This window comes from Phyllobates terribilis, unplaced genomic scaffold (genome assembly GCF_046119375.1).
Source record: "Phyllobates terribilis strain yellow unplaced genomic scaffold, ASM4611937v1 Scaffold_5__5_contigs__length_657084704, whole genome shotgun sequence".
Lineage (NCBI taxonomy): Eukaryota > Metazoa > Chordata > Amphibia > Anura > Dendrobatidae > Phyllobates > Phyllobates terribilis.
Window position 1 is genome coordinate 25,324,515 of NW_027362765.1, and position 26,237 is coordinate 25,350,751.

The 26,237-nt window shown below is 43.9% G+C and overlaps 1 protein-coding gene across 5 annotated transcripts in view; it reads right to left on the bottom strand.

Annotated features, from left to right (window-relative positions):
• Positions 1-8,767, bottom strand: part of LOC141271765 (uncharacterized) — a 30,526-nt gene extending 21,759 nt beyond the window's left edge. For 3 of the 5 annotated variants that reach the window (XM_073681883.1, XM_073681887.1, XM_073681884.1), the window contains exon 1: positions 8,660-8,767. In XM_073681883.1, the coding sequence (XP_073537984.1) occupies positions 8,660-8,685 (26 nt within the window). In that variant the 5' untranslated portion in view covers positions 8,686-8,767. The remainder of the gene's footprint in view (positions 1-8,659) is intronic. The other 2 variants (XM_073681885.1, XM_073681889.1) reach the window with 1 other exon arrangement.
• Between the last annotated feature and the right edge of the window lie 17,470 nt (positions 8,768-26,237).

Consider the following 26,237-nt stretch of genomic DNA (forward strand, 5'->3'; position numbering starts at 1 on the left):
AGCACATCTCAGAGGATGACGAAACACAGTTGTCAACTGCAGCGTCTTTCTGCAGTGTGCAGATCGTCAAGAGGGCAAGGATGAAGAAAGGCTGGAAGCTGATGCAGGGGATGATGAGGTCATAGACCCCACTTTGAAAGAAGGCCATCCTAGTGACGTGCACAATTCAGAGAAAGTGGTGGTCATGCTGCCCCAGCAGCACAGCAAAAAAGGGAGTAGGGTGCAAAAGCACAGCAGGCAGCCCCTAGCCAGTACGTCAGCTGTTACTGCCCACCGCGCAGAGGAAATGAGTAAACCAAAGCCAGTTTAAAAGGAGCTCTCTAGGGTGGCATTTCTTCAGCCAGTGTGCTGATGACAAGAAACGGGTGGTTTGCACGTTGTGCCGTCAGAGCCTGAAGCAAGTCATAAATATTCTGAACTTGAGCACCAGCTGCATGACAAGGCATCTGAATTCCAGGCACGAGGTGCAGTGGAGTACGCACACTTTAAAAAGCATGACAGATCTGAGCCTCTTCCTGCAGTCTCTGCCTCTGCCTCCCACTCACGATCAACAGGGTCACCTGCCTCCCCACAAAGAGAGAACGTGACAGCAACAGCCGTGTCATTGACCATCTCAACACCGTCCCACGGACGTATTCAGCTCTCCACCCCTCAAATCATCCAGGAGAAAGAGGAAATACCCCCCTACTCTCCCATGAGCCATAGTCCTGAATGACAGCATTTCCAAATTCCTGGCCTTTGAAAATGTTGCCATTCAGGCTGGTGGAGATGGAAAGCTTTGAAAAAAAAAAACAACTGATGGCAGTGGCTGTCCCGCAGTACATTGTTCCCAGCCACCTCTACTTTTCCAGGGGGGCCATCCCTGCCCTGCACACACATGTTGCAGACCAAATCAGGTGTGCACTGTGCAACGCCATTAGTGGCAAGGTCCACATAACCATTGATACATGGACCAGTAAGCACGGCCAGGGATGCTACAACTATCTAACTGCCCACTGGGTAAATGTAGTGTTATGTACGAGAGGCGGAAGGTGCTCTAGCACATGTCCTACCATCACTGAGGATTGCTGGACATTTCTCTGTCCAGGTTGCCTTCTGCTCCTACTCCGCTTCCTCTACCACCTCCTCATCCAGTTACAGCACATCCCTTGCATGATGCACGTGCTGAATTTGGTAGTGCAGAGCTTCATGAAAAATTACCCACGTCAGAGCTGCTGTTTAAAGTTCAGGCAGTGTGTGCATGCATTCGACGTTCTCACCCTGCTGCTGCCCGCCTCTACGTGTTGCAGCGTCACTTCTGCCTTCTCACTCGCTTCCTCATAGATCACGTACCAACAAGGTGGAACTCCACCTTGCATATGCTGGAGAGACTGTGCGAGCAGCAGCAGGCAATAGTGGAGTTTCAGCTGCAGCATGAACGGCTGAGTTGTTCTGCGGAACAATACCACTTAACCACCCATGAGTGGGCCTCCATGCGCGATGTGTGTGCCGGGTTGAGCTGCATCGAATACTCCACCAACATGGCCAGCGCTGATGACATCATGAGCGTTACTATTCTACTTCTACGCCTGCTGGAAAAAAACCTTCAGGCGATGATGGATGAGGTGGTGGCACATGAGGAAGAGGAGCAGGAGGAACCGGGACCATTCACACCTATATCAGGCCAGACATCCACACATGGTACAGGAACCCACCCTCTGAACTAACAGCGGCCAGGTACACAACTGTTCAGCTACAGGACAGTTTTGGAGGAACCGTGTTCACAGCAGGGTGGCACTCAAAGCAGCTCATGAGCATCACTGGAGCGTGGCTTGGGCGATACAGAGGACCCAGACCATACACCTCCCACTAAGGACAGCTTTTCGTTGCCTCTGGGCAGCCTGGCACACATCAACCAATACATGCTGCTGTGCCTGCACAACAACTGCCGAGTTGCCTGGATTCTTACCAGTGCTGATTACTGGATGGCCACCCTGCTGGATCCCAGCTACAAGGACAATGTACCATCATTACCATCGGAAAATGCGTGAATATAAGCACACACTGGTAGAGGCACTACTGACAGCCTCTACCATTATTTTTGATCTTTAAAGATTCCATAATAACAGGGTCTGTACCACAGGACTGGCGTATAGCAAATGTGGTGCCAATATTCAAAAAGGGGACAAAAACCAAACTTGGAAATTATAGGCCAGTAAGCTTAACCTCTACTGTGGGTAAAATCCTGGAGGGTTTCCTAAGAGATGCTATACTAGAGTATCTGAAAAAGAATAACCTCATGACCCAATATCAACATGGGTTTAAGAGGGACCGTTCCGGTCAAACTAATCTGATCAGCTTTTATGAGGAGGCAAGTTCCGGACTGGACCAAGGAAATGCAGTGGATGTTGTGTATATGGACTTTTCAAAAGCTTTTGATACGGTTCCACACAAGATGTTGATACATAAAATGAGAACAATGGGGTAGGGGAAAATATATGTATGTGGGTTAAGAACTGGCTCAGTGATAGGAAACAAAGGGTGGTTATTAATGGAACACACTCAGACTGGGTCTCAGTTAACAGTGGGGTACCACAGGGGTCAGTATTGGGCCAGCTTCTTTTTAACATATTTATTAATGACCTTGTAATAGTATTTCAATATTTGCAGATGACACTAAACTCTGCAGGGTAATCTATACAGAGGAGGACAATTTTATATTACCGGAGGATCTATGTAAACTAGAAGCTTGGGCTGATAAATGGCAAATGAGCTTTAATGGGGATAAATGTAAGATAATGCACTTGGGCAGAGGAAATAAAATGTATAAATTATATGCTTAATTGTAAAACACTGGGCACAACTGTAACTGAAAAACACCTGGGTGTATTGGTGGACGACAAGCTCACGTTTGGTGGCCAGTGTCAGGCAGCTGCTGCAAAGGCAAATAAAATAATGGGATGCATTAAAAGAGGCATAGATGCTCATGAGAACATAATTTTACCTCTATACAAGTCACTAGTGCGACCACACTTAGAATACTGTGTACAGTTCTGGTCTCCGGTGTAAAAGAAAGACATGGCTGAACTACACCGCGTGCAGAATTATTAGGCAAATGCGTATTTTGATCACTTCGATACTTTTTATAAATGTTGTCCTACTCCAAGCTGCATAGGCTTGAGAGCCAACTACCAATTAAGTAAATCTGGTGATGTGCATCTCGGTAATGAGGAGGGGTGTTGTCTAATGACATTAACACCCTATATAAGGTGGGCTTACTTATTAGGCAACTTCCTTTCCTTTGGCAAAATGGGTCAGAAAATAGATTTGACGGGCTCTGAAAAGTCCAAAATTGTGAGATGTCTTACAGAGGGATGCGGCAGTCTTGAAATTTCCAAACTTTTGAAGCGTGATCACCGAACAATCAAGCGTTTCATGGCAAATAGCCAAAAGGGTCGCAAGAAGCGTGTTGGCCAAAAAAGGCGCAAAATAACTGCCCATGAATTGAGGAAAATCAAGCGTGAAGCTGTCAAGATGCCATTCGCCACTAGTTTTGCCATATTTCAGAGCTGCAACGTTACTGGAGTATCAAAAAGCACAAAGTGTGCGATACTCAGGGACATGGTCAAGGTAAGGAAGGCTGAAAATTGACCACCTTTGAACAAGAAACATAAGATAAAACATCAAGAATGGGCCAAGAAATATCTTAAGACTGATTTTTCAAAGGTTTTATGGACTGATGAAATGAGAGTGACTCTTGATGGGCCAGATGGATGGGCCAGAGGCTGGATCAATAAAGGGCAGAGAGCTCCACTCTGACTCAGACGCCAGCAAGGTTAAGGTGGAGTACTGGTATGGGCTGGTATCATCAAAGATGAACTTGTGGGACCTTATCGGGTTGAGGATGGAGTGAAGCTCAACTCCCAGACCTACTGCCAGTTTCTGGAAGACAACTTCTTCAAGCAGTGGTACAGGAAGAAGTTGGTATCGTTCAAGAAAAACATGATTTTCATGCAGGACAATGCTCCATCACATGCATCCAACTACTCCACAGCGTGGCTGGCCAGTAAAGGTCTAAAAGATGAAAAAATAATGACATGGCCCCCTTTTTCACCTGATCTGAACCCCATAGAGAACCTGTGGTCCATCATAAAATGTGAGATCTACAGGGAGGGAAAACAGTACACCTCTCGGAACAGTGTCTGGGAGGCTGTGGTGGCTGCTGCACGCAATGTTGATCGAAAACAGATCAAGCAACTGACAGAATCTATGGATGGAAGGCTGTTGAGTGTCATCATAAAGAAAGGTGGCTATACTGATCACTAATTTTTTTTGTTTTTGTTTTTGCATGTCAGAAATGTTTATTTCTAAATTTTGTGCACTGATATTGGTTTACCTGGTGAAAATAAACAAGTGAGATGGGATTATATTTGGTTTTTATTAAGTTGCCTAATAATTCTGCACAGTAATAGTTACCTGCACAAACAGATATCCTCCTAAGATAGCCAAATCTAAAAAAAACCCACTCCAACTTCCAAAAATATTAAGCTTGGATATTTATGAGTCTTTTGGGTTGATTGAGAACACAGTGTAGAGCGGGTGCAGAGAAGAGCGAGCAAGCTTATTAGAGGACTGGGGGGTCTGCAATACCAAGACAGGTTATTACACTTGGGGTTATTTAGTTTGGAAAAACGAAGGCTTAGGGGTAATCTTATTACTATGTACAAGTATATGAGGGGACAGTACAAAGGCCTTTCTACTGATCTTTTTACTCTGAGGCCTGAGACGGGGACAAGGGGGCATCTTCTACGTCTGGAGGAAAGAAGGTTTAATCATAATCACAGATGCAGATTCTTTACTGTAAGAGCAGTGAGACTATGGAACTCTCTGCCGCATGATGTTGTAATGAGTGATTCACTACTAAAATTTAAGAAGGGCATGGATGCCTTTCTAAAAAAGTATAATATTACAGGTTATATATACTAGATTCCTTGATAGGGCGTTGATCCAGGGAACTAGTCTGATTGTCGTATGGAGTCAGGAAGGAATTTTTTCACCAATGTGGAGCTTAGTGTTTGCCACATGTTTTTTTTTTGCCTTCCTCTGGATCAACATGTTAGGCTATGGGTTGAACTAGATGGACTTAGTCTTCCTTTAACCTTAAAAACTATGTTACTATGTATGCTACAAATGCCACACCACCTGGCACCACCATTTGATACTGTCAGTATTAGCAAGAGGCAGAGATAAAATAACATGGTGGAAGAATACGTGTCCACACGTCTCCACATACTAATTGATGGCTCGACCCCATTTAACTTCTGGGTCTTCAAATTGAATACATGGCATGAGCTTGCCCTATATGCCTTGGAGGTGCTGGCCTGCCCTGTGGCAAGTGTACTGTCGGAATGTGTGTTTAGAACGGAAGGGGGTGTGATCACAGACAGGCGCATCCACCTGTCCACAGCCAACATGGGGACGCCAACATTCCTTAAAATGAACCAGGCGTGTATCCCACATGACTTGCCCATACCTTTTGGCTGACTAGACAACTATTTGCCATTTGTTTAATTTTGGGGCCTCCCCAAATAAAAAAGAACAGTGTTGGATACCTCCTCCCCCTTCCACCTACACATCTACCTCCACCTCCTCCACTTGGACTTCAGATTGTTATTTTAAAAACACACAAAAACAGTGTTGGATTTCTCCTGCCCTGCCTCTTGCATCTACACCGACATGTCCACCTCATCCTCCACTTGGACCTCCGCCTCCTGTCCTGCTCTTACGCCCATTTTGCTTCCTTTTGCAGCCCCCTAGCTCTTACTATGTCCATTTTACAGCTATTTCAAAGCCATGAAGTTCGGATCACCATTGACTTCTATTGGGTTTGGGGTCAAGTTCGGATGCCGATCCGAATTTTGAGCTACATTTTGGCTGAACATCCACGCGTTCGCTTATCCCTAGTCACAACCTCTGCTTAAAGAGGTTCTCCACTGCTTTTGCCTTGATGGCCTATCCTTAGGATAGGTCATTAATGTCTGATCGTCGGGGTCTGACTCCCGGCACCCCCATCAATCAGCTGTTATCGGTGTCGGCGGCCGGATAGTGCTCACTTGCGGAGCTGCTCCATCTTCTGATAGTGGTCGCCGCAGGGTACTACACATCAGCCTCCTATTGATTTGAATAGGACGTGGATGTGTAATACCAAGCCTGAGCCAAGATCAGAAGACCGACATCTCCAAAAATGAGTACTTCTGGTTAGCGGCCATCGGTGACACCGATAATAGGATAGGTCATCAAGGCTAAAGTAGTGGAGAACCTCTTTAGTCTGGTATGACTGGTCGGGCCCCCGTTCTTCTGCTCACCGGACCCTAGTGGCAGCATTCTGTCGGTTCACTTACTGTGAACGTGCATCCTCGGACGCATGTTCACTTTACATTTATTGCCATGTGGGAAGCTAACAGCCACCGGCGAATCACAGAACGTCAGCACGCACGTCGCTGGCGTATGACGTCACTGTCATGCGCTAGCGATCGTGCTGCCAGTGATGGCAGGGACGGACACTGCTGGAGCACCACAAGGTAAGAAGAATTTTTTTTTTTTTTTTTTTAAAGCCGCACCATAGGGACAGGATGGAGAGACATTGGGGGCAGGATGGAAACATGGGGACATTGAGGGCAGAATGGAAACATGGAGGCAAAATGGAGGACATTGGGGGCAGAATGGAAACAAGGGGCACGGTGGAGAGACATGGGGGGCAAAATGGGAAACATGGAGGCAGAATGGGAAACATGGAGGCAGAATGGGAAAGATAGGGGCAGAATGGGAAACATGGGGGCAGGATGGAGACATGGGGGGCAGGATGGAGACACATGGGGGGCAAGATGGAGACACATGGGGGCAGCATGGAGACACATGGGGGCAGGATGGAGACATATGGGGGGCAGAATGGAGACACATGGGGGCAGAATGGAAACATGGAGGCAGAATGGGAGATATTGGGGGCTGGATGGAGACGTGGGGGGAAGGATGGACACATGGGGGGCAGGATGGAGACACATGGGGGCAGGATGGAGACACATGGGGGGAAGGATGGAAACATGGAGGCAGAATGGGAGACATGGGGGGCAGAATGGAAACATGGGGGCAGAATGGAAACATGGGGGGGCAGGATGGAGAGACACAGGGGTAGGATGGAGACATTGAAGGCAGAATGGGGGCAGTATGGAGAGACATTGGGGGCAGAATGGAGAGACATTGTGGCAGAATGGAGACAATGGGGGCAGAATGGAGACATTAGAGGCAAAATGGGGGCAGGATGAAGACATTGGAGGCATAATGGAGACATTAGAGCATAATGGAGACAATGGGGGCAGGGTGGAGACAATGGGGGCAGGATGGAGACAATGGGGGCAGGATATAGGACATTATTACTGTAGGGGCTAATTAAAGAATAATATTACTGCTGTGATGTATTTAGTTTTGAGGATACTGTTTTCAGTGAGGATCGGGTCCTGTTACTGTGCAGGGCGACACTATGTCACTTTAGTTTCTTCATCTGGTATAGTGTAGAAGTTGGGAAAAATTGGGAAATGTGCTCTGTAAGCTGCTCTAGATAACTGTGTTATTTTATGCACTGACAAGTCCTGGCTGGAAGAAGTGATAGCGGTCTGCGCTGGATGAAGACGAAAAGCGAAGATGCAGGACTTCAACTAGAGATGTCGCCAGTGAATCAGTGTGTTATCTGTACACTGACTCTATACACTGTATACTATGCACAGAGATCCTGTGTATAATCTCACTTATCGTAATATTAGTATTCTGTTTTTTTTTTTTTTTTTTATTAATGATCAATATTGTAGTATTCGGTCACTATGTGGTGGTTGTATGTGATATGGTCATAGTGTGGTGGTATTTGTCCCTTGTATGTAATATTATTGGTCATTTTAAAAAATGTATGTGACACATTCCTATAAACAAAAAATATACCTAAAAAGATTATTGGGTATTATAAGAAATGTTTAATAGGTTAGAGTAGAGTAGGGCTCTGCCAGAAGAGTACACCTTGTCGTGGTGGCCGCTTAAAAATTATTTTGGCCAAATAAAAGCTGCTGGCTCTGTATGTGATATGGTGTTCGATGGGAATTGTTAGTGTGTGATTGGTGAGGAAATGGTGCAGAAAGTAGAGTTTTTCCAAGAGTGGGCGGTGGGACTTTGGAAGGTTCGAGGGATGGAGGCGGAGCTGGGGTGGAGGCGGATCTAGGGTGGAGCCTGGGTGGCGTCTCAAGGGGACCCGAAAATGTTGCCACAGTATGGGGGCCCGAAAATGTTGCCACAGTATGGGGCCCCGAAATTCATGGTGGCAGCCCTGACTGGGGGAATCCACTACAAGACCACCTAGTCAGTCTAAGGAGATTACACCCCCAATGTACACCTCACACTCAGGAATAACTGCACACACTGCCCTCACTAAGGTTTGGTTCAGGAGCAACCACTCTTCTCCCTCCACCTCCATTTTATCTGAGGTTCTCGGAGAGAGAGATGCCTCCATTTTATCTGAGGTACTTGATGGACCTAGGTCTTTTTTCTACCTATGTAACTATGAGAAAGCGAGAAGCCTCCATTATATCTGTAAGGGGTTAATGCCGCCTGCACCCAGTAATGAGGAATCTCCACATACCTCCACCTGCAGAGCCGCCACCACATATATGGTAGATAGAGACTAAATCCAAGTGGACTAAAGGACCTCTGCTGACGTCATGCCCATGTGACCATGTGAGGGGATGATGTCACATGAAGGGGCGGGGCCTACTCCAGTGCAGACCTGATACCAGGAAGCAGTGTTCATACAGTTCTGCTGTGGCAAGATGACACTGAGGGGTACAGTTAAGTGGATGTTCCTACATGGGGTCTGCTTGTTGGCGGACTGCAAAGGGAACAGGGTTGTGCTGGGGGTCTGATTGGGGAAGGATTGGGACCTGTTCCTTGCATGGGTCTTTATGCTTGGGTCCTGTGTGGGGAAGGAGGAGGACCTGTTACTTGCGTGGGGCTGCGTGCTGGCGGTCTGCATGGGGAAGGACATGGTGCTGTTACTTGCATGGGGCTGCGTGCTGGGGGTCTGTGTGGGGAAGGAGGGGGGTCCTGTTACTTGCGTCGGGCTGCATATTGGGGGTCCTGTTACTTGCGTGGAAAAGGAGGGGGTCCTGTTACTTGCTTGGGAAAGGAGGGGGTCCTGTTACTTGCGTCAGGTTGCATGCTGGGGATCTGCGTGGAAAAGGAGAGGGTCCTGTTGCTTGCGTGGGGCTGTGTGCTGGGGGTCTGCATGGGATAGGAATTTTAGTCTCGTGCCCATTGGAGTCAGGTACGACTTGTATGGAGTCTACTGTATGATTTTTTCTGTTTTATTCTAGGTATTGTGGATTTCCCCCACCATTTTTTCACTATCCCGTGTCTCCACAGTTATGCACCTCCATGCCGATGCCATTCCATCAATGGTCATCTCATCAACATGTGTAGTGCTGGTGTCCCCACAATCCGTGCTACTCTTCTCTATGGCTTTTTTCCAGGTCTATGGCGTTTTTCTCCGGCATCCTAGGAAGTATCATCTGTGGTAAGGGGCCCACACAGGTCCCCTTCCTTCTGACCGGAGGTCTCTTTTTTTTCTAGGCTCTTGTCAACCTCGACCAGCTTCCATTCCAAGGTGCCGAGTTGCTGGGTAGTCTCTCAAAATAAGGCTTTTACTGCAACTAGATTGCAAATTTTCTTCTGCTTATAGGGTGGCATAATACCACTCCTACCTCCTCCACTCAGCTTGGAGTCAGGGTGTGCTGGGGATGTTTTTAGCCAAGGAGGAATACATTATTTGCAGTAACTCAGTAGAGAAAACTTGTTTTCACTGGACAACCCCATTATCGCCTACCCTATCTGGCACAATACGGCACTTATCACCTATCATATCTGGCAGAATGCGGCACTTGAATTCAGCAGCAATGCACATGCTTAATCTGATCTCCATTCTTGTCCTATAGGGCTCTCAAGCGATGTTTTTTTCCAGCAGCCACATAGATTGCGTGGAACAATAGTCAGTCATCCAACCTGCTGCTCCATTCTGTAACGGATAAAAATTCCCCATTTTCGCAATCAGTGCAAGGTTGGACACTCACTGATCAGCAAGTTATCACCTATCTCATGGATCGGTGATAACCTGTTTTTACTTTACAAACCCTTTAAGGCCCATAAACACCCAATCTCTACAATCCTTTGGTTGACAGATCTCTCGTGACTATCATACAGGAGTGCTCAGCCAAACGTTCTTGTGTTCTCTGTTAGGCTGAGTGCCCACGTTGCGGATTTAATGCGTTTCCGCGGCGGCATTTCTGCTGCAGAAACGCATTAACATCGCTTGTTAAGTGGTCTGGGATGTATCCCAATGATAATCCGCATGTGCTGTGCACATGCTGCGGATATTTCCGCTGCGAATTATCATTGCGGAAAAATCCACAGCACAACCAATTTGGGCGCGATTTCGCGGCAAAATCGCGCCCATTGACTTGCATTGAACCGCATAATATCCACATGTGGATATTATATACATGCGGATGTTATGTGGTTCAATGCGCGGATGGTACCCGGGTCTGTAGAAGAGGAGATTCTCATCCGACCCAGGTACCATCGTACCTGCAAGTAAAAAGAGAATTGTAAAGTAAAAAATAAAAAAAGTTATTCATACTCACATCTCCGGCGGCCCCCGGTCTCCTCCCGGCAGCATCCTCTCTTTAGCCTGACTGCTGACGTCAGCGGTCGTGTGACCATCAGCTGACTAAATGACATCATTGCAGGTCCTGCCAGTACACCACAAGACACCGAGGAGAGAGGACGCTGCCGGGGGCTCCCGGAGAGGTGAATATAAGGTTTTTTATTTCTTTTTACTTTTTAATTCTTTTTTTTTACTTTAGATGCAGCATTTGATAGTAGAAACTTCCTCTAAGTTGGTCACACAATATAAATTCATGCCAGTTGCATGGATTTATATTGTGTGACCAACTTGTGAAGCACTTTTCCAAGTGATTCTCAAAATTGCTTGGAAAAACGCTTGAAAAAAACACATGCATATATGCATGTAAAAACGCATGTAAAATCCGCATGCGTTTTCTCTGCCAAGGAGATGCAGAAATGCTCAGGAAATTTCTGCTTCAAATCTGCATCGTGGGCACATACCCTTAGAGAGCAGGTGACGAGCACCACTGGTGGTGTCTTATCTTCAGAGAGAACAAGAGGATCAACTACTGGAGTTTCAATACACCGGCTCCTCTCCCCCTGACATCAATTATCGACGCAGAGGCGGGAAGCCCCAATACTGTTGGCTGCTCCTGCAGACTTTTTAACTTTATGTGTATGGAGGCCTTGGTGTAATCTGCATAAGGGCTCATTCAGATGTCCATGCACCTCGGTCTGATCTCAGAATGTAATGCAAAAACTATTCAAGGCTCTCCCAACCAGAGCGTGACAGCCTCATAGAAATATATGAAGCTATCCTCAGGACACCGACAGAGCACAGAGGCACTGGTTCCATCCCTTACTCAGGCAGGCTGCGGGCATCCCTTTTCCCGGACTCTGGCGCTCGCAGGTGACGTCAGCAGTGCGATGACGACACTACTTCGCATCACCAGCGACCACCGAGAGACCGGATAGAAGAGGAGACAGACGCTGTGGAGGACAAGGAGCCCTTATTAGGTGAGTATAAGGATTTTTTCTATTTTGGGGAAGCTGTGGGGGACCATCATACTAAATGGGGGGGGGCTGTTTGGGGGGACCATCATACTATATGGGGGCTGTTTAGGGGTACCATCATACTATATAGGAGGTTGTTTGGGGGGACCACCATACTATATGGGGGGCTGTGGAGGGGACCATCATACTATATAGAGGGTTGTTTAGGGGACCATCATGCTCTACAGGGTGCTGTTTGGGGGGACATCATATTATATGAGGGGTTGTTGGGGGGACCATCATACTATATAGGGGTCTGTGGAGGATCTTCATAGTGTGTGGGGGCTGTGGTGGACATTATACTGTGTGGAGGTCTATGTGGTACATTACACTATGTGGGGTGCTCTGGTGACCTTTATTATGAATTTGATGATTAATGGGGACATCAAACATAATGAGATGGTTATGAGGGACATTATACTTTAAATAGGGGTCTGTGGTGCCCCCATAGGCGGATTATAATGAGGGCAATACGGGCTACCGCCCGGGGCTGCAGGGGGGCCCGAGGCTCCGGGGTGTCTATGGCAGGATTGCCCTCATTATATGTGCGGCGCCGCGGCACATACTGGTAGACAGTGGCGGGGCGGCCCACGGACCGCTCCCCCAGCAGCGGCGCACGGACGCTGCATCTTCTCCGGCCGGGCCAGCACTGCAGCAGTTAACTTCCCTGTGTGCTGGCCCGGCCGCGTCACTGCTAGGAGACACGGCCCTGTGCGCGGCCGTGTCTCCTAGCTGTGACGTCATGCTGTGTGCGCCCTGCACTGCTATTTAACAGCGGAGAGGACTGAAGTCGAGCCGGGTGATGGTGAGTCTGTGTGTGTGTGAGGGAGAGTGTGTATGTGTGAGAGTGAGTGTGTGTGTATGTGTGATTGAGTGAGTGTGTGTGCAGGTGTGTCTGTTTATATGTATTTTTGTGTTTCAAATGTGTTTATGCGTGTATGTATATGTCTGTATATGTTTGTGTGTGCGTGACTGCGTGCGGCCTCCCGCTGTCTCTGGGGGGGGCGCCGTGGGGCCTCCTGCTGTGTATAGATGGCGCTGTGCGGCCTCCTGCTGTGTATAGATGGCGCTGTGCGGCCTCCCGCTGTGTATAGATGGCGCTGTGCGGCCTCCCTCTGTGTATAGATGGCTACATGCGGCCTCCCGCTATGTATAGATGGCGCCGTGTGGCCTCCCGCTGTGTATAGATGGCACTATTGCAGCCTCCCGCTGTGTATAGATGGCACCGTGCGGCCTCCCGCTGTGTATAGATGGCACTGTGTGGCCTCCTGCTGTGTATAGATGGCACCGTGCGGCCTCCCGCTGTGTATAGATGGCACCGTGCGGCCTCCCGCTGTGTATAGATGGCACTGTGCGGCCTCCCGCTGTATATAGATGGCGCCGTGCGGCCTCCTGCTGTGTATAGATGGCTACGTGCAGCCTCCTGCTGTGTATAGATGGCTACGTGCGGCCTCCTGCTGTGTATAGATGGCTAAGTGCGACCTCCCGCTGTGTATAGATGGCTACTTGCGGCCTCCCGCTGTATATAGATGGCGCTGTGCGGCCTCCTGCTGTGTATAGATGGCTACGTGCGGCCTCCTGCTGTGTATAGATGGCTAAGTGCGACCTCCCGCTGTGTATAGATGGCTATGTGCGGCCTCCTGCTGTGTATAGATGGCACCGTGCGGCCTCCTGCTGCGTATAGATGGCTACGTGCGGCCTCCTGCTGTGTATAGATGGCTACGTGCGGCCTCCTGCTGTGTATAGATTGCTACATGCGGCCTCCTGCTGTGTATAGATGGCTGTGTGCGGCTTCCCGCTTGGAATAGATGGCTATGTGCGGCCTCCTGCTGTGTATAGATGGCTACATGCGGCCTCCCGCTGTGTATAGATGGCTGCGTGCGGCCTCCCGCTGTGTATAGATGGCTGCGTGCGGCCTCCCGCTGTGTATAGATGGCTACGTGCGGCCTCCCGCTGTGTATAGATGGCACCATGTGGCATCCCGCTGTGTATAGATGGCGACGTGCGGCCTCCTGCTGTGTATAGATGGCTACGTGCGGCCTCCTGCTGTGTATTGATGGCACCGTGCGGCCTCCTGCCATGTTTAGATGGCTACGTGTGCTCAATATTGAGTCATACAATTAATGTAAGGCTATGTGCCCACAATGCAGAAATGCTCCGGATATTTTTTGAGTGTTTCTGCATCTCCCTGGCAGAAAAAATGCATGCAGATTTTACATGCGTTTTTCCTGCCAGGGACTTGCGGATGTGAAGCGTTCTTCACTTGCATTTCCGCATGCGGGTTGACCAGCGCTTTCCAAGCGCTTTTAACATCACTTGGAAAGTGCTTGACAACTTGGTCACACTATATAAATCCATGCAACCGGCATGGATTTATATAGTGTGACCGTAAAAGAATGGTAAAAAATAAATATATACTTACCTTCTGATGGCCTGCCAACGTCAGCGGTCGCGTGACCCGTCACATGACTAAATGACGTCACGGCAGGTCCTTTTCAGACCATCGTGAGCTGCCAGCAAGCCAGGGTGCATCGGATAAAGACACCGGGGGCCATCAGAAGGTAAGTATAATATTTATTTTTTATTTTATTCTTTTTTTTACAGGTACTATGGTACCCGGGTCCGGAGGAGAGTCTCCTCTTCTCCAAACCTGGGTACCATCTGCACATTGAAACGCATGGAATCCGCATGTACAGATGCAGTGATGCGGATTCCATGCGTTCCAATGCAAGTCAATGGCGGCGAAAATGCCGAGCTTCCGCAAGATAATTGGTAATGCTGCGGATTTTTCCGCAATGATAATCCGCAGCGGAAATTTCCGCAGCATGTGCACAGCTCATGCGGATTATCATTGGGGAACATGGCAGACCTTCTACCAAGTGTTTTTTACGCGTTTCTGCAGCGGAATTGCTTAAAAAACGCATAGTAGGCACACAGCCTAAAAAAATTATTAGAGTTAATATTGTGCCAAATTTCACGTGAACTATCACATGATAGCATGTGACATGTGATACATCAGGTGTGTGTGTGGGGCGGAGGGGAGGCCCGCGCCTTCTAATCTGCCCAGGGCCCTTGCTACTCTTAATCCTCCCCTGGGTGCCCCTCATACTGTATATTGGGGGCTGTGGAAAAGACCATAATATATGGGGGACTGTGGTCCCCATCTTACTGTGTGGGTTGCTTGGGGCATCATACTTTGTGTAGGGTTTGCAAGGTCATCATATCATGCAGGGGCATAATACTCTATGGGGGTCATGAAAGGGGTAGGGACTTTAGTAGGGACAAAATAACTAAGTGCTGCACTGGTTCCATGATCAGGGAGGAAAACAATGGGTCTCGATAGAGAGGTCTCTTTCACCACTGGCATTGACTTCATTACTTTGGATTCCTAAGACACATTGTAATTTGACCAAATCACTACCTTTTCTGACACGGGATTTATTTAAATATGGGACTCTTTTATTTTGACACAGAGTTTCTCAAATAGCCCTGGTCCCATGACCCCAGTGTTTGACAATCCCGAGTTTCCCCGGGTGTTGGAGAAGGGTCGTTTTTGCTGTCTCTAGAACGTTAGAAAGACAGCAATCACTAGCGGAACTGAGGGAGGAATTTCCAGAACTCCATATATCATGGTTTGCGTATTTGCAGCTACGTTCCCTCGTGTCGTCCCACCAGCTGGCTTCAATACATGAAACAGATCTGACGCCATTGGAATCATTGATGATGCAAGAGACGAGCCCTGCACACTCAGTCTCACAGGTATACTCAATTCTTCCCCTGGCTTGTAGGGTGCAGGAAACTAGCTTAAAACTTTTAACTAGGTGGTACAGATGTCCAGCACACCTTCATAAGATATACCCACTGGTATCTGACCTCTGCTGGAGATGCGAGGCATCTGAGGGTACCATTCTCCAAATCTGGTGGGATTGTCCACCAATTAAAAGACTTTGGAATAAGGTCTTTGAAATATACTCAAAGGTTTCTGGTGACATCATTCAAAGTAACCCACAAATGCGCCTACTGTCAATGATCGAAGGCTCCTTTAGGAACATCAAGATAGGACTTCTAAAACATTGCATAACAGCCACTAATACTATCATTCCTAGGAAGTGGCGTTCTAAGACAGCCCCCAATATCAGGGATTGGATGGTTGAAATTGATTTCTTATGTAGGATGGAGAAGCTATCCACCTTTACAACACAGCGTGAGGATACATTTTACAAAACATGGCAGGAATGGATTATGTTTCGCGAATCAACGGAATTCCTAACACACTCGGAGACAAATTAGCGGTGTAAGGTAGAACAGAGAGGAGGTTAACACAAACGAGAGAGACTCAACTCTCCTCGTACTTCACCCCTCAGTTCCCCCCCTCTCACCCTTTTTTTTCCCTCTTCCACCCTCTTAACTGGAATTGTTTTGTAAAGAGGAATGGTCAAAAATACCTTCATCCAGGATCCAGGAACTCATTAAAAGCTACAGGAAGCGACTAGAGGCTGTTATTTTTGCAAAAGGAGGATCTACTAAATATTAATGTCACTTTTCTGGTGAGGTGCCCATACTTATGCACCTGTCAAATTTTGTTTGAATGCAGATTGCACATTTTCTGTTAGTACAGTAAACCTCATTTCAAGGCAGAAACATTACTGTGTCCAACAGTTATTACATATATCAAACTGAAATAGCTGTTGCAAAAACACCAATTTTTATAAAACAATAAGCTTAAGATTAATAGGGGTGCCCAAACTTTTTCATATAACTGTATATGAAAACATCTAATAGAAACTGTTTAATAGAAAATAACGAAGTGCTGCAATACATATCCTTCTTTGTTACTTAAAAAATTGGGAGATATGCCCTTCTCTGACTGTGACGTTATAGGACTTTTTCTTTAGGGTCTGTTTTTTCTATGTTCGCCCCTGCTCAGGAGCCTTATTACAATAAAGAGGCACTGAGGGTCATTATTAGGGTACGCTCACACTAGCGTATTAAGAAAAAAGTGGGAATAATTTTTCTCACTTATCTGTGTGTTGTCCGTAGACAATCCATTTTTTTTTTACTCTGCCAATATTAATCTTATTTATGACCATTTACAGTTTTCTATGCTGCAGTACTGTAATGTAGATCTCACAAGATCTCCTTATCTACTCCCCTCTTATCTCCTCTTCCCACAATCGCATACAAGATTTCTCCCGTGCATCGCCCCTACTCTGGAACTCTGTACCCCAACACATCAGACACTCGCCTACCATGGAAGCCTTCAAAAGAAACCTGAAGACCTACCTCTTCCGACAAGCCTACAACCTGCAGTAACCACCACTCCACCACATTACTGCATGACCTCCTCTACCCCCACCTACTGTATCCTCACCCATCCCTTGTTGACTGTGAGCCCTCGCGGGCAGGGTCCTCTCTCCTCCTGTACCAGTCGCTGACTTGTTTTGTTAAGATTATGTAAATGTTTTTGCTATGTACAGTACAGACCAAAAGTTTGGACACACCTTCTCATTTAAAGATTTTTCTGTATTTTCATGACTTTGAAATTGTACATTCACACTGAAGGCATCAAAACTATGAATTAACACATGTGGAATTATATACTTAACAAAAAAGTGTGAAACAACTGAAAATATGTCTTATATTCTAGATTCTTCAAAGTAGCCCCCTTTTGCTTTGATGACTGCTTTGCACACTCTTGGCATTCTCTTGATGAGCTTCAAGAGGTAGTCACCGGAAATGGTCTTCCAACAATCTTGAAGGAGTTTCCAGAGATGCTTAGCACTTGTTGGCCCTTTTGCCTTTACTCTGCAGTCCAGCTCACCCCAAACCATCTCGATTGGGTTCAGGTCTGGTGACTGTGGAGGCCAGGTCATCTGGCGTAGCACCCCATCACTCTCCTTCTTGGTCAGATAGCCCTTACACAGCCTGGAGGTGTGTTTGGGGTCATTGTCCTGTTGAAAAATAAATGATGGTCCAACTAAACGCAAACCGGATTGAATAGTACGCCGCTGCAAGACGCTGTGGTAGCCATGCTGGTTCAGTATGCTTTCAATTTTGAATAAATCCCCAACAGTGTCTCAAATCTCAAATTTGGACTCATCAGACCAAAGCACAGATTTCCACTGGTCTAATGTCCATTCATTGTGTTCTTTAGCCCAAACAAGTCTCCTCTGCTTGTTGCCTGTCCTTAGCAGTGGTTTCCTAGCAGCTATTTTACCATGAAGGCCAGCTGCACAAAGTCTCCTCTTAACAGTTGTTGAAGAGATGTCTGCTGCTAGAACTCTGTGTGGCATTGACCTGGTCTCTAATCTGAGCTGCTGTTAACTTGCGATTTCTGAGGCTGGTGACTCAGATAAACTTATCCTCAGAAGCAGAGGTGACTCTTGGTCTTCCTTTCCTGGGGCGGTCCTTGTGTGAGCAAGTTTCTTTTTAGCGCTTGATGGTTTTTGCAACTGCACTTGGGGACACATTCAAAGTTTGCCCAATTTTTCAGACTGACTGACCTTCATTTCTTAAAGTAATGATGCCAACTCATTTTTCTTTACTTAGCTGCTTTTTTCTTGCCATAATACAAATTCTAACAGTCTATTCAGTAGGACTCAATATGTAAAGAGAGGAGAGAACAAGGCGCAATGGGTGACTCAGTATTGCAATTGTTAGAGGGGTGTGAGGATGGCTACTAACCTTATGAAGTTGTGCACCTCTGCACAACCCCAGTGTAAAGCTCCACAAGCTCCGCTCTGTTGGTGGCTGTCATCTAATTCCAGCGGCGTTCACAGATCCTGATCTCTCAGTGGTGGATCACGTGGTCAGGTTAGTTGCATGTAACGCCGAGATGGACGCCCAGCTTCACCAACACCCCAGGCAGCGCTCCGGAGGGGTTAGGGCAGCGCAGCTTGGAAAACCTGGGTAGTGATTCTAATTAAATTCCTCCCACAGGTGAAAGAACAATAAATTAAAGGCAGCTCTACCGCACCCCAACAGGGGGAAAGGGACAATCAGTGAATATGAATAGCGGTACCAGAGCGCCAATAACAGGGCAAAAATATTAAAAGGACTGATTTATTAATATGCACACAACGCGTTTCGGTGGACACAGCCACCTTCATCAGGTGTGACAAGCAGCAAACAATTGATCCTTATATACATTTGACTAGGTATACAATTACTTAAAAGGGGCGGGGCCAGATACAGAGTAATACCTCTATATTAACCCCTTGAGTTCATTTATGCTCAATAAAGTAAAAAGGATTGTTATAAATTAATGCCTAATGAAGCATATAGGGTTCTTATAAAAAGGATTCGCTGTATAAAAACTTGTGAATCCTATAATCATAAATAATAATTTTTACATACAACATAAAACAATGTATAAATATAAAGTTATAAAATTACAATCAGTTTCTATCATTATAATTAGGGAAAAGTAGACGAAGAAAGGAAAGAGAAAAAAAAATAAAAAAAAAATAATAATATAAAATAAAAAATAATAATAATAATAAAAAAATAATAATAATATAAAATAAAAAATAATAAAAAAAAAAAATAAAATTTTTTTTTTAAAAAAAATTAAAAAATAAAAATTTTTTTTCCAAAAAAAAATAATTTTTTTTTATTATTTTTTTTCCTCCTTTTCTTTTCTCCCCTCCCTCTCTCCTCCCTCCTCCCCTCCCTCTCTCCTTTCCCCTCTTCCCTCCTTCTCTCTCTCCTCCCCCCTGCTCCTCCATATAAAAGATATATATAATAAATTTGCTAAAATATAAAAACAATTATTTAAAAAGTTGTCTTCTCTATATTAAGGTTCAAACCTTCAGGAGACAAGGTTCCCATTTTGAAAATCCAATAATTTTCACGTGTAATGAGACGATTTAGTCTATCAGGGTGTGTATCAACTATATGATCAATGATAGTTAGTTTTAGGTTATTAGGATTTTTTTGATGTTCTTTTAAGAAATGATTAGAAACACTATGTAGGGGAAAGCCGTTTCTAATATTTTGGCGATGTTTATTTAATCTGGAGTGCATTTCCTGGATAGTGCGGCCAATGTATTGCAGGCCGCAGGTGCACTGGAGCAGATATATCACATATGAGGACTGACATGTAAGTCTAAAGCGAATGGGATATGTCTCTCCAGTGACCGCAGAGACGAATGTTTTAGCTCCGTTTTAGCTCCGTTATCAATGGATTGACAGCATAAGCATTTAGGGACGTTGCATTTATAACATCCATTATTGCTAGTAGGAGCTGAATTTAAATGGTTCGGTCTTCTACCAATTGTTGTATTGCTAGGGGCTATATAGTTTCTTAGATTTTTACTCCTCCGATATATGACATGAGGAAATTCCGGTAAATGACCAGTTAATATTGGATCATTACTTAAAATGAACCAGTATTTTTTTAATAAACTGGATAACACTTGCGTAGGTTTACCATAAGTAGTAATCAGATTTAAACTGAAATCGCTGTATGGCTCTTGGCTGGTATTCTTGGATTTGTTGATACACAGGTTCTGTGATAGGGATCTAGTTTTGGAGAAAGCATCCTTTAATAATTTCTGGGGGTATCCCTTAGCTCTAAAACGTTTTTGTAAAACCTTAGATTCCAGAAAAAAATCCAAATCATGTGTACAATTTTTTCTGACACGCCAATATTGACCGTATGGAATATTTCTAATCCAGCTGGGTAGATGGCCACTGTCAAATTCAAGATAGCTATTTACATCCACTTCCTTAAAGTGGGTAGATGTGGATATTTTACCCGAATTGTCTATATTTATCTGAAGGTCAAGATATTGAATATTACTCTCAGATATGGTAGAGGTAAAGACCCCAGTCGTTAGAGTTTAATTCATCAATAAATTTGGCAGCCTCCACAGTATTTCCCCTCCATATAATAAACAGATCATCTATAAAGCGGCGGTACATAACGATGGATTTATCGGCGCCGAGGGATTGCGCGATGTGGATAGACTCGAATGCCCACATATATAGATTTGCATAACTGGGGGCAAACCTCGTCCCCATCGCGCAGCCCCTCAGCTGACGATACATCACCCCCTCAAAAGAAAATACATTGTTCTCAAGAATGAAAGTTATACCCCTCAATAAAAAGTTTTTTTGAGGATCTTGTAAGTTAGGGTCCTCATCTAGGAATTTTTTAATTGCCTGTAAACCCAATACATGTGTGATATTGGAATAAAGAGAGCTTATATCGAGTGTAATAAGAAGACAGCCTGGAAGAGGGGGTAATTCTCTCAATAGTCTAATTAAATATGTGGAATCCTTTAAATGAGAATCTAGGGATAAAACGTACTTCTGTAAAAAAAAATCAATATAGTGGGATAAGTTGGATGTGATAGAATTAATACCAGAAATAATAGGACGTCCAGGGGGATTAAATTTATCTTTATGAATTTTGGGTAAAAAATAAAAATAAGGGACTTTGAATTTTTTAATGTCTAAAATACATTAGCCGCACTATCCAGGAAATGGACTCCAGATTAAATAAACATCGCCAAAATATTAGAAACGGCTTTCCCCTACATAGTGTTTCTAATCATTTCTTAAAAGAACATCAAATAAATCCTAATAACCTAAAACTAACTATCATTGATCATATAGTTGATACACACCCTGATAGACTAAATCGTCTCATTACACGTGAAAATTATTGGATTTTCAAAATGGGAACCTTGTCTCCTGAAGGTTTGAACCTTAATATAGAGAAGACAACTTTTTAAATAATTGTTTTTATATTTTAGCAAATTTATTATATATATCTTTTATATGGAGGAGCAGGGGGGAGGAGAGAGAGAAGGAGGGAAGAGGGGAAAAGAGAGAGGGAGGAGAGAGGGAGGGGAGAAAAGAAAAGGAGGAAAAAAAATAATAAAAAAAAATTATTTTTTTTTTGGATAAAAATTTTTTATTTTTTAATTTTTTTTATTATTATTATTTTTTATTTTATATTATTATTATTATTTTTATTTTTTAATTTATTTATTTATTTATTTATTTTATTATTTTTCTAATAAAAAACAATCAGTTTCTAATTATAATGATAGAAACTGATTGTAATTTTATAACTTTATATTTATACATTGTTTTATGTTGTATGTAAAAATTATTATTTATGATTATAGGATTCACAAGTTTTTATACAGCGAATCCTTTTTATAAGAACCCTATATGCTTCATTAGGCATTAATTTATAACAATCCTTTTTACTTTATTGAGCATATATGAACTCAAGGGGTTAATATAGAGGTATTACTCTGTATCTGGCCCTGCCCCTTTTAAGTAATTGTATACCTAGTCAAATGTATATAAGGATCAATTGTTTGCTGCTTGTCACACCTGATGAAGGTGGCTGTGTCCACCGAAACGCGTTGTGTGTATATTAATAAATCAGTCCTTTTAATATTTTTGCCCTGTTATTGGCGCTCTGGTACCGCTATTCATATTCACTGATTATTCAGTAGGACTATCAGCTGTGTATCCACCTGACTTCTGCACAACACAACTGATGGTTCCAACCTCATTAAAAAGGCAAGAAATCCCACTTATTAAACCTGACAGGGCACACCTGTGAAGTGAAAACCATTTCCGGTGACTACCTCTTGAAGCTCATCAAGAGAATGTCAAGAGTGTGCAAAGCAGTCATCAAAGCAAAAGGTGGCTACTTTGAAGAACCTAGAATATAAGACATATTTTCAGTTGTTTCACACTTTTTTGTTAAGTATATAATTCCACATGTGTTAATTCATAGTTTTGATGCCTTCAGTGTGAATGTACAATTTTCAAAGTCATGAAAATACAGAAAAATCTTTAAATGAGAAGGTGTGTCCAAACTTTTGGTCTGTACTGTATATCCCTATCACATGGAATAAATGGCGCTATAACAATAAATAATAATAATAATAATGTAGCCATAAAAATCACATGCCACACTAATGGTCCATATAACATCCAATTTTTTTTTAGCACACCCATCCGATTTCGGAGTGAAAATGCAGCATGCTAAATACAGCTGAGAAAAAATATGATGAACTGCACAGCCTCATTGAATAATATTGGTATGAGTGCAATACGATTTTTTTTTTATTGAATTGCACTCGTCCGAGTTATACGCCAGTGTGAGCGAGCCCTAATAAGGAGGCACAATGGGGGGTTGTTACCATTATAGTGGAAGCAAAAAGGCATTATTATCAAAAAGCACAGGGATTGTTTATATTATTATAAGGTGGTGTATGGTCATTATTATATGGGTTCAAGGGGGAGTGTTATTATAGGAGGCACAGGGGAATTATAAGGTAGAATAAGGGGACATTATTACTGTATGGTGCGCTGTAGCTGTAAGGAGGCACAGGGGAATTATAAGGCAACACAAGTTGTGGACTGTGTAGAGGAGGTAAAATGCGAGGAGAGTCTTGGAAAAGCGGTAAAGTAAAGTGTTATATTTTACAGGGACGAATTATGGATGGAAGAAGAGGTCATTGCGGTCAGGGCCGAATGCAAAGGAAAAAATAAAATGAACGACAACAATCAGCGAGATGTCACTGGTGAGAACCTGCACAGTGCACACTTTTATGGTCTGCACATCACTGGTGTAGACCTGCTGCTACCATTATACAGTCACTCTATGGTGGGAATATCTGTCCTAGTACAGTGGTTTTGGTTAAAGGGGTTGTCCATGTTCGATAAGTCTGCAGTCACTCTGTGTGACTGTAAACTTCTGAATCTTCACAGGGTGTGCATGGCACGCTGTCAGGATTCTCCAGTGCCGAGAGTGGGCGATCATGTGACCACAATTATGCAATTTGAATTCATGCGGTCACCTGCTGAATAGATGTGTGCGGCCTCACTCTATAAAAGTGGAGGTGTGGAAATCGCATGCTTGCGGTCACATGATGGCCACTACCGACGCCAGCACCAGAGAATCCCGACAGTGCATACCATGAGGATTCAGAAGTCTGAAGTCACATAGAGTTTAACCACAAGTCTGGACAACCCCTTTAATGATCAGTATTGTGGTATTATTACTACTGGATATACTGGTAATATTTGGTTATGGTTTGTTGGTATTTGTTATCTTGGAATATTATTGGGTTATTGTTATTATTCACTCTTGTATAGCGGTATTACCGGTATCATTAGAAATATTTGAAATCTTGATTTCCTCCAGGCAGGGTAATATTAGTAATACATATTCCCATCTGAGGCTCTGGGGCGGGGACAGCATGGGCCTGTGTGCTTTAAAATGCCAGGGCTGAATTTCAGTCCCAGTCTGTCCTTGATGATGACCCAACTGTACCCAGGGTCGGGACAAGGTACTTTGGTGCCCTAGGCAGATGAAGCCAATGGCAACATGAACCCTCAGCCCCATGTAAAGGAATAGGTCAGAAACTAAGGTAACAGGACCTCTAACGCACCCTCTCTTGCCCTTCCGATATGTCAGGTACCACTCCCACTATAATTGTTACCTGTTTCACCAAAAAAATACCAACCAAAGTAAAAAAAAAAGTGTACTTTAGAGGTGAGGCTCAACTGGAAGTGTTTGTTTTTATAGTTAGATATGAAATCATTCATTTCTTTCAGACCATTTACATGATACCAGGGAAAAATAGTGATATTTATCCTTGGCATCTTATATTTTGAATGTCAAACCCAAGGACAGTCATGGAAATTAATATTGCTAAACTATAATGGGGGTCGTTTGGTTTCAACTAAGGAGTGCAGCATTTGGCGGATACCCCAATAGAAGTTAAACAGACCCTATCATAAGAGGATATGTATGATGGTTTTTATAAATACGGTTTGAAACAAAACGGATGGTGGTCCTGGTGCCATATTCCTGCATGTCCAATTGCTCTGGTGACGTATTCATGTACTGATGGTAAATGGGTGACATCTTAATGTAGTGATGGTTATTCTGGTGCTGTATTCATGTACTATTGATGACTTTCGTGATGTAGTCACGTATTGATAATGGTTCTGGTGCTGTATTCATCACCAAAGCCATCATCAGTACATGAATACAAAACGAAAATCATCACCAGTACATGAATACATCACCAGAACCATCAACAATACATAAAAGGAGCACCAGAACCATCATCAGTAAATTAATAGGTCACTAGAACCACCAATAGTGCATGAATACATCACCAGAAACACCATCTGTAAATAAATGCATCATCAGAACCTCCATCAGTACATGAAAATATCACACAAGAACCACTAAGTAAATAGATACAATATCAGTACATGAATATGTCACCAGAACCATCAGCAGTAGATGAATACATCACCAAGCTCATTACAGCAATCAATTGTAATGTCAAGTCAGTTCATGTATCTCATGAACCTACAAATCCCAGTATGTCCTTAACAATAGCATGGAGATGCTGGCAGTTGTTATCAGTCATTACCAGACTGTGAACTATACAGAAACCACAGTATTGATGAGACATAGTCAGTATCAACAAGTAAACATTTACATCCAGCTACCTTACAGGTGACATCTTCTCTGATTGAGTAGTTTCTTTCTTTTCATCTCCATGTTGTTCAGATGCCATGGTGACTTCTCCCATCCATAACTCTTCTCTGTAGACTTGCCTCTTCTCCAGTCTTTTCCAGCACATCCCAATACAATGCCCTTAAAAATAGGAGTGTTATGAACCCCTTCATGACCGGAGCATTTTGCGTTTTAGTTTTTTGCTCCCCTTCTTTCCAGAGCCAGAACTTTTTTATTTTTTGTTCAATTTGGCCATGAGAGAGCTTATTTTTTGCAGGACAAGTTGTACTTTTAAACGCCATCACTGGTTTTACCATATTGTATACTGAAAAACAGGAAAAAAATTCGAAGTGCGGTGAAATTGCAAAAAAAAAAATGCAATTCCACAGTTGTTTTTTGGTTTCTTTTTTTACCACGTTCACAGAATGCTAAAACTGACCTGCCATTATAATACTCTGGGTCATTACGAGTTCGTAGACACCAAACATGTATAGGGTTTTTTTTGTATTTAAGCAATAAAAAAAAATTTCAAAGTTTGCTTTAAAAAAAATAAAAAATGGCGCCATTTTCCGAGACCAGTAGCGTCTCCATTTTTCGGGATCTGGGGCCGGGTGAGGGCTTATTCTTTGCGTGCCGGCCTGACATTTTTATTGAAACCATTTTGGGGTAGATCCAATGTTTTGATCGCCCGTTATTGCATTTTATTGCAATGTTGCGGTGACCAAAAAAAACGTAATTCTGGCGTTTGGAATTTTTTTCTTGTTACGCCGTTTATCGATCGGATTAATTCTTTTTTCATATTGATAGATCGGGTGATTGTGAACGCGGCGATACCAAATATGTGTATGTGGGTTTTATTTTTTATTATTTTATTTTGAATGGGGCAAAAGGGGGGTGATATGAACTTTTATATTTTTTTAATATTTTTCAAAACATTTTTTTTACACTTTTTGCATGCTTCTATAGTCTCCTATGG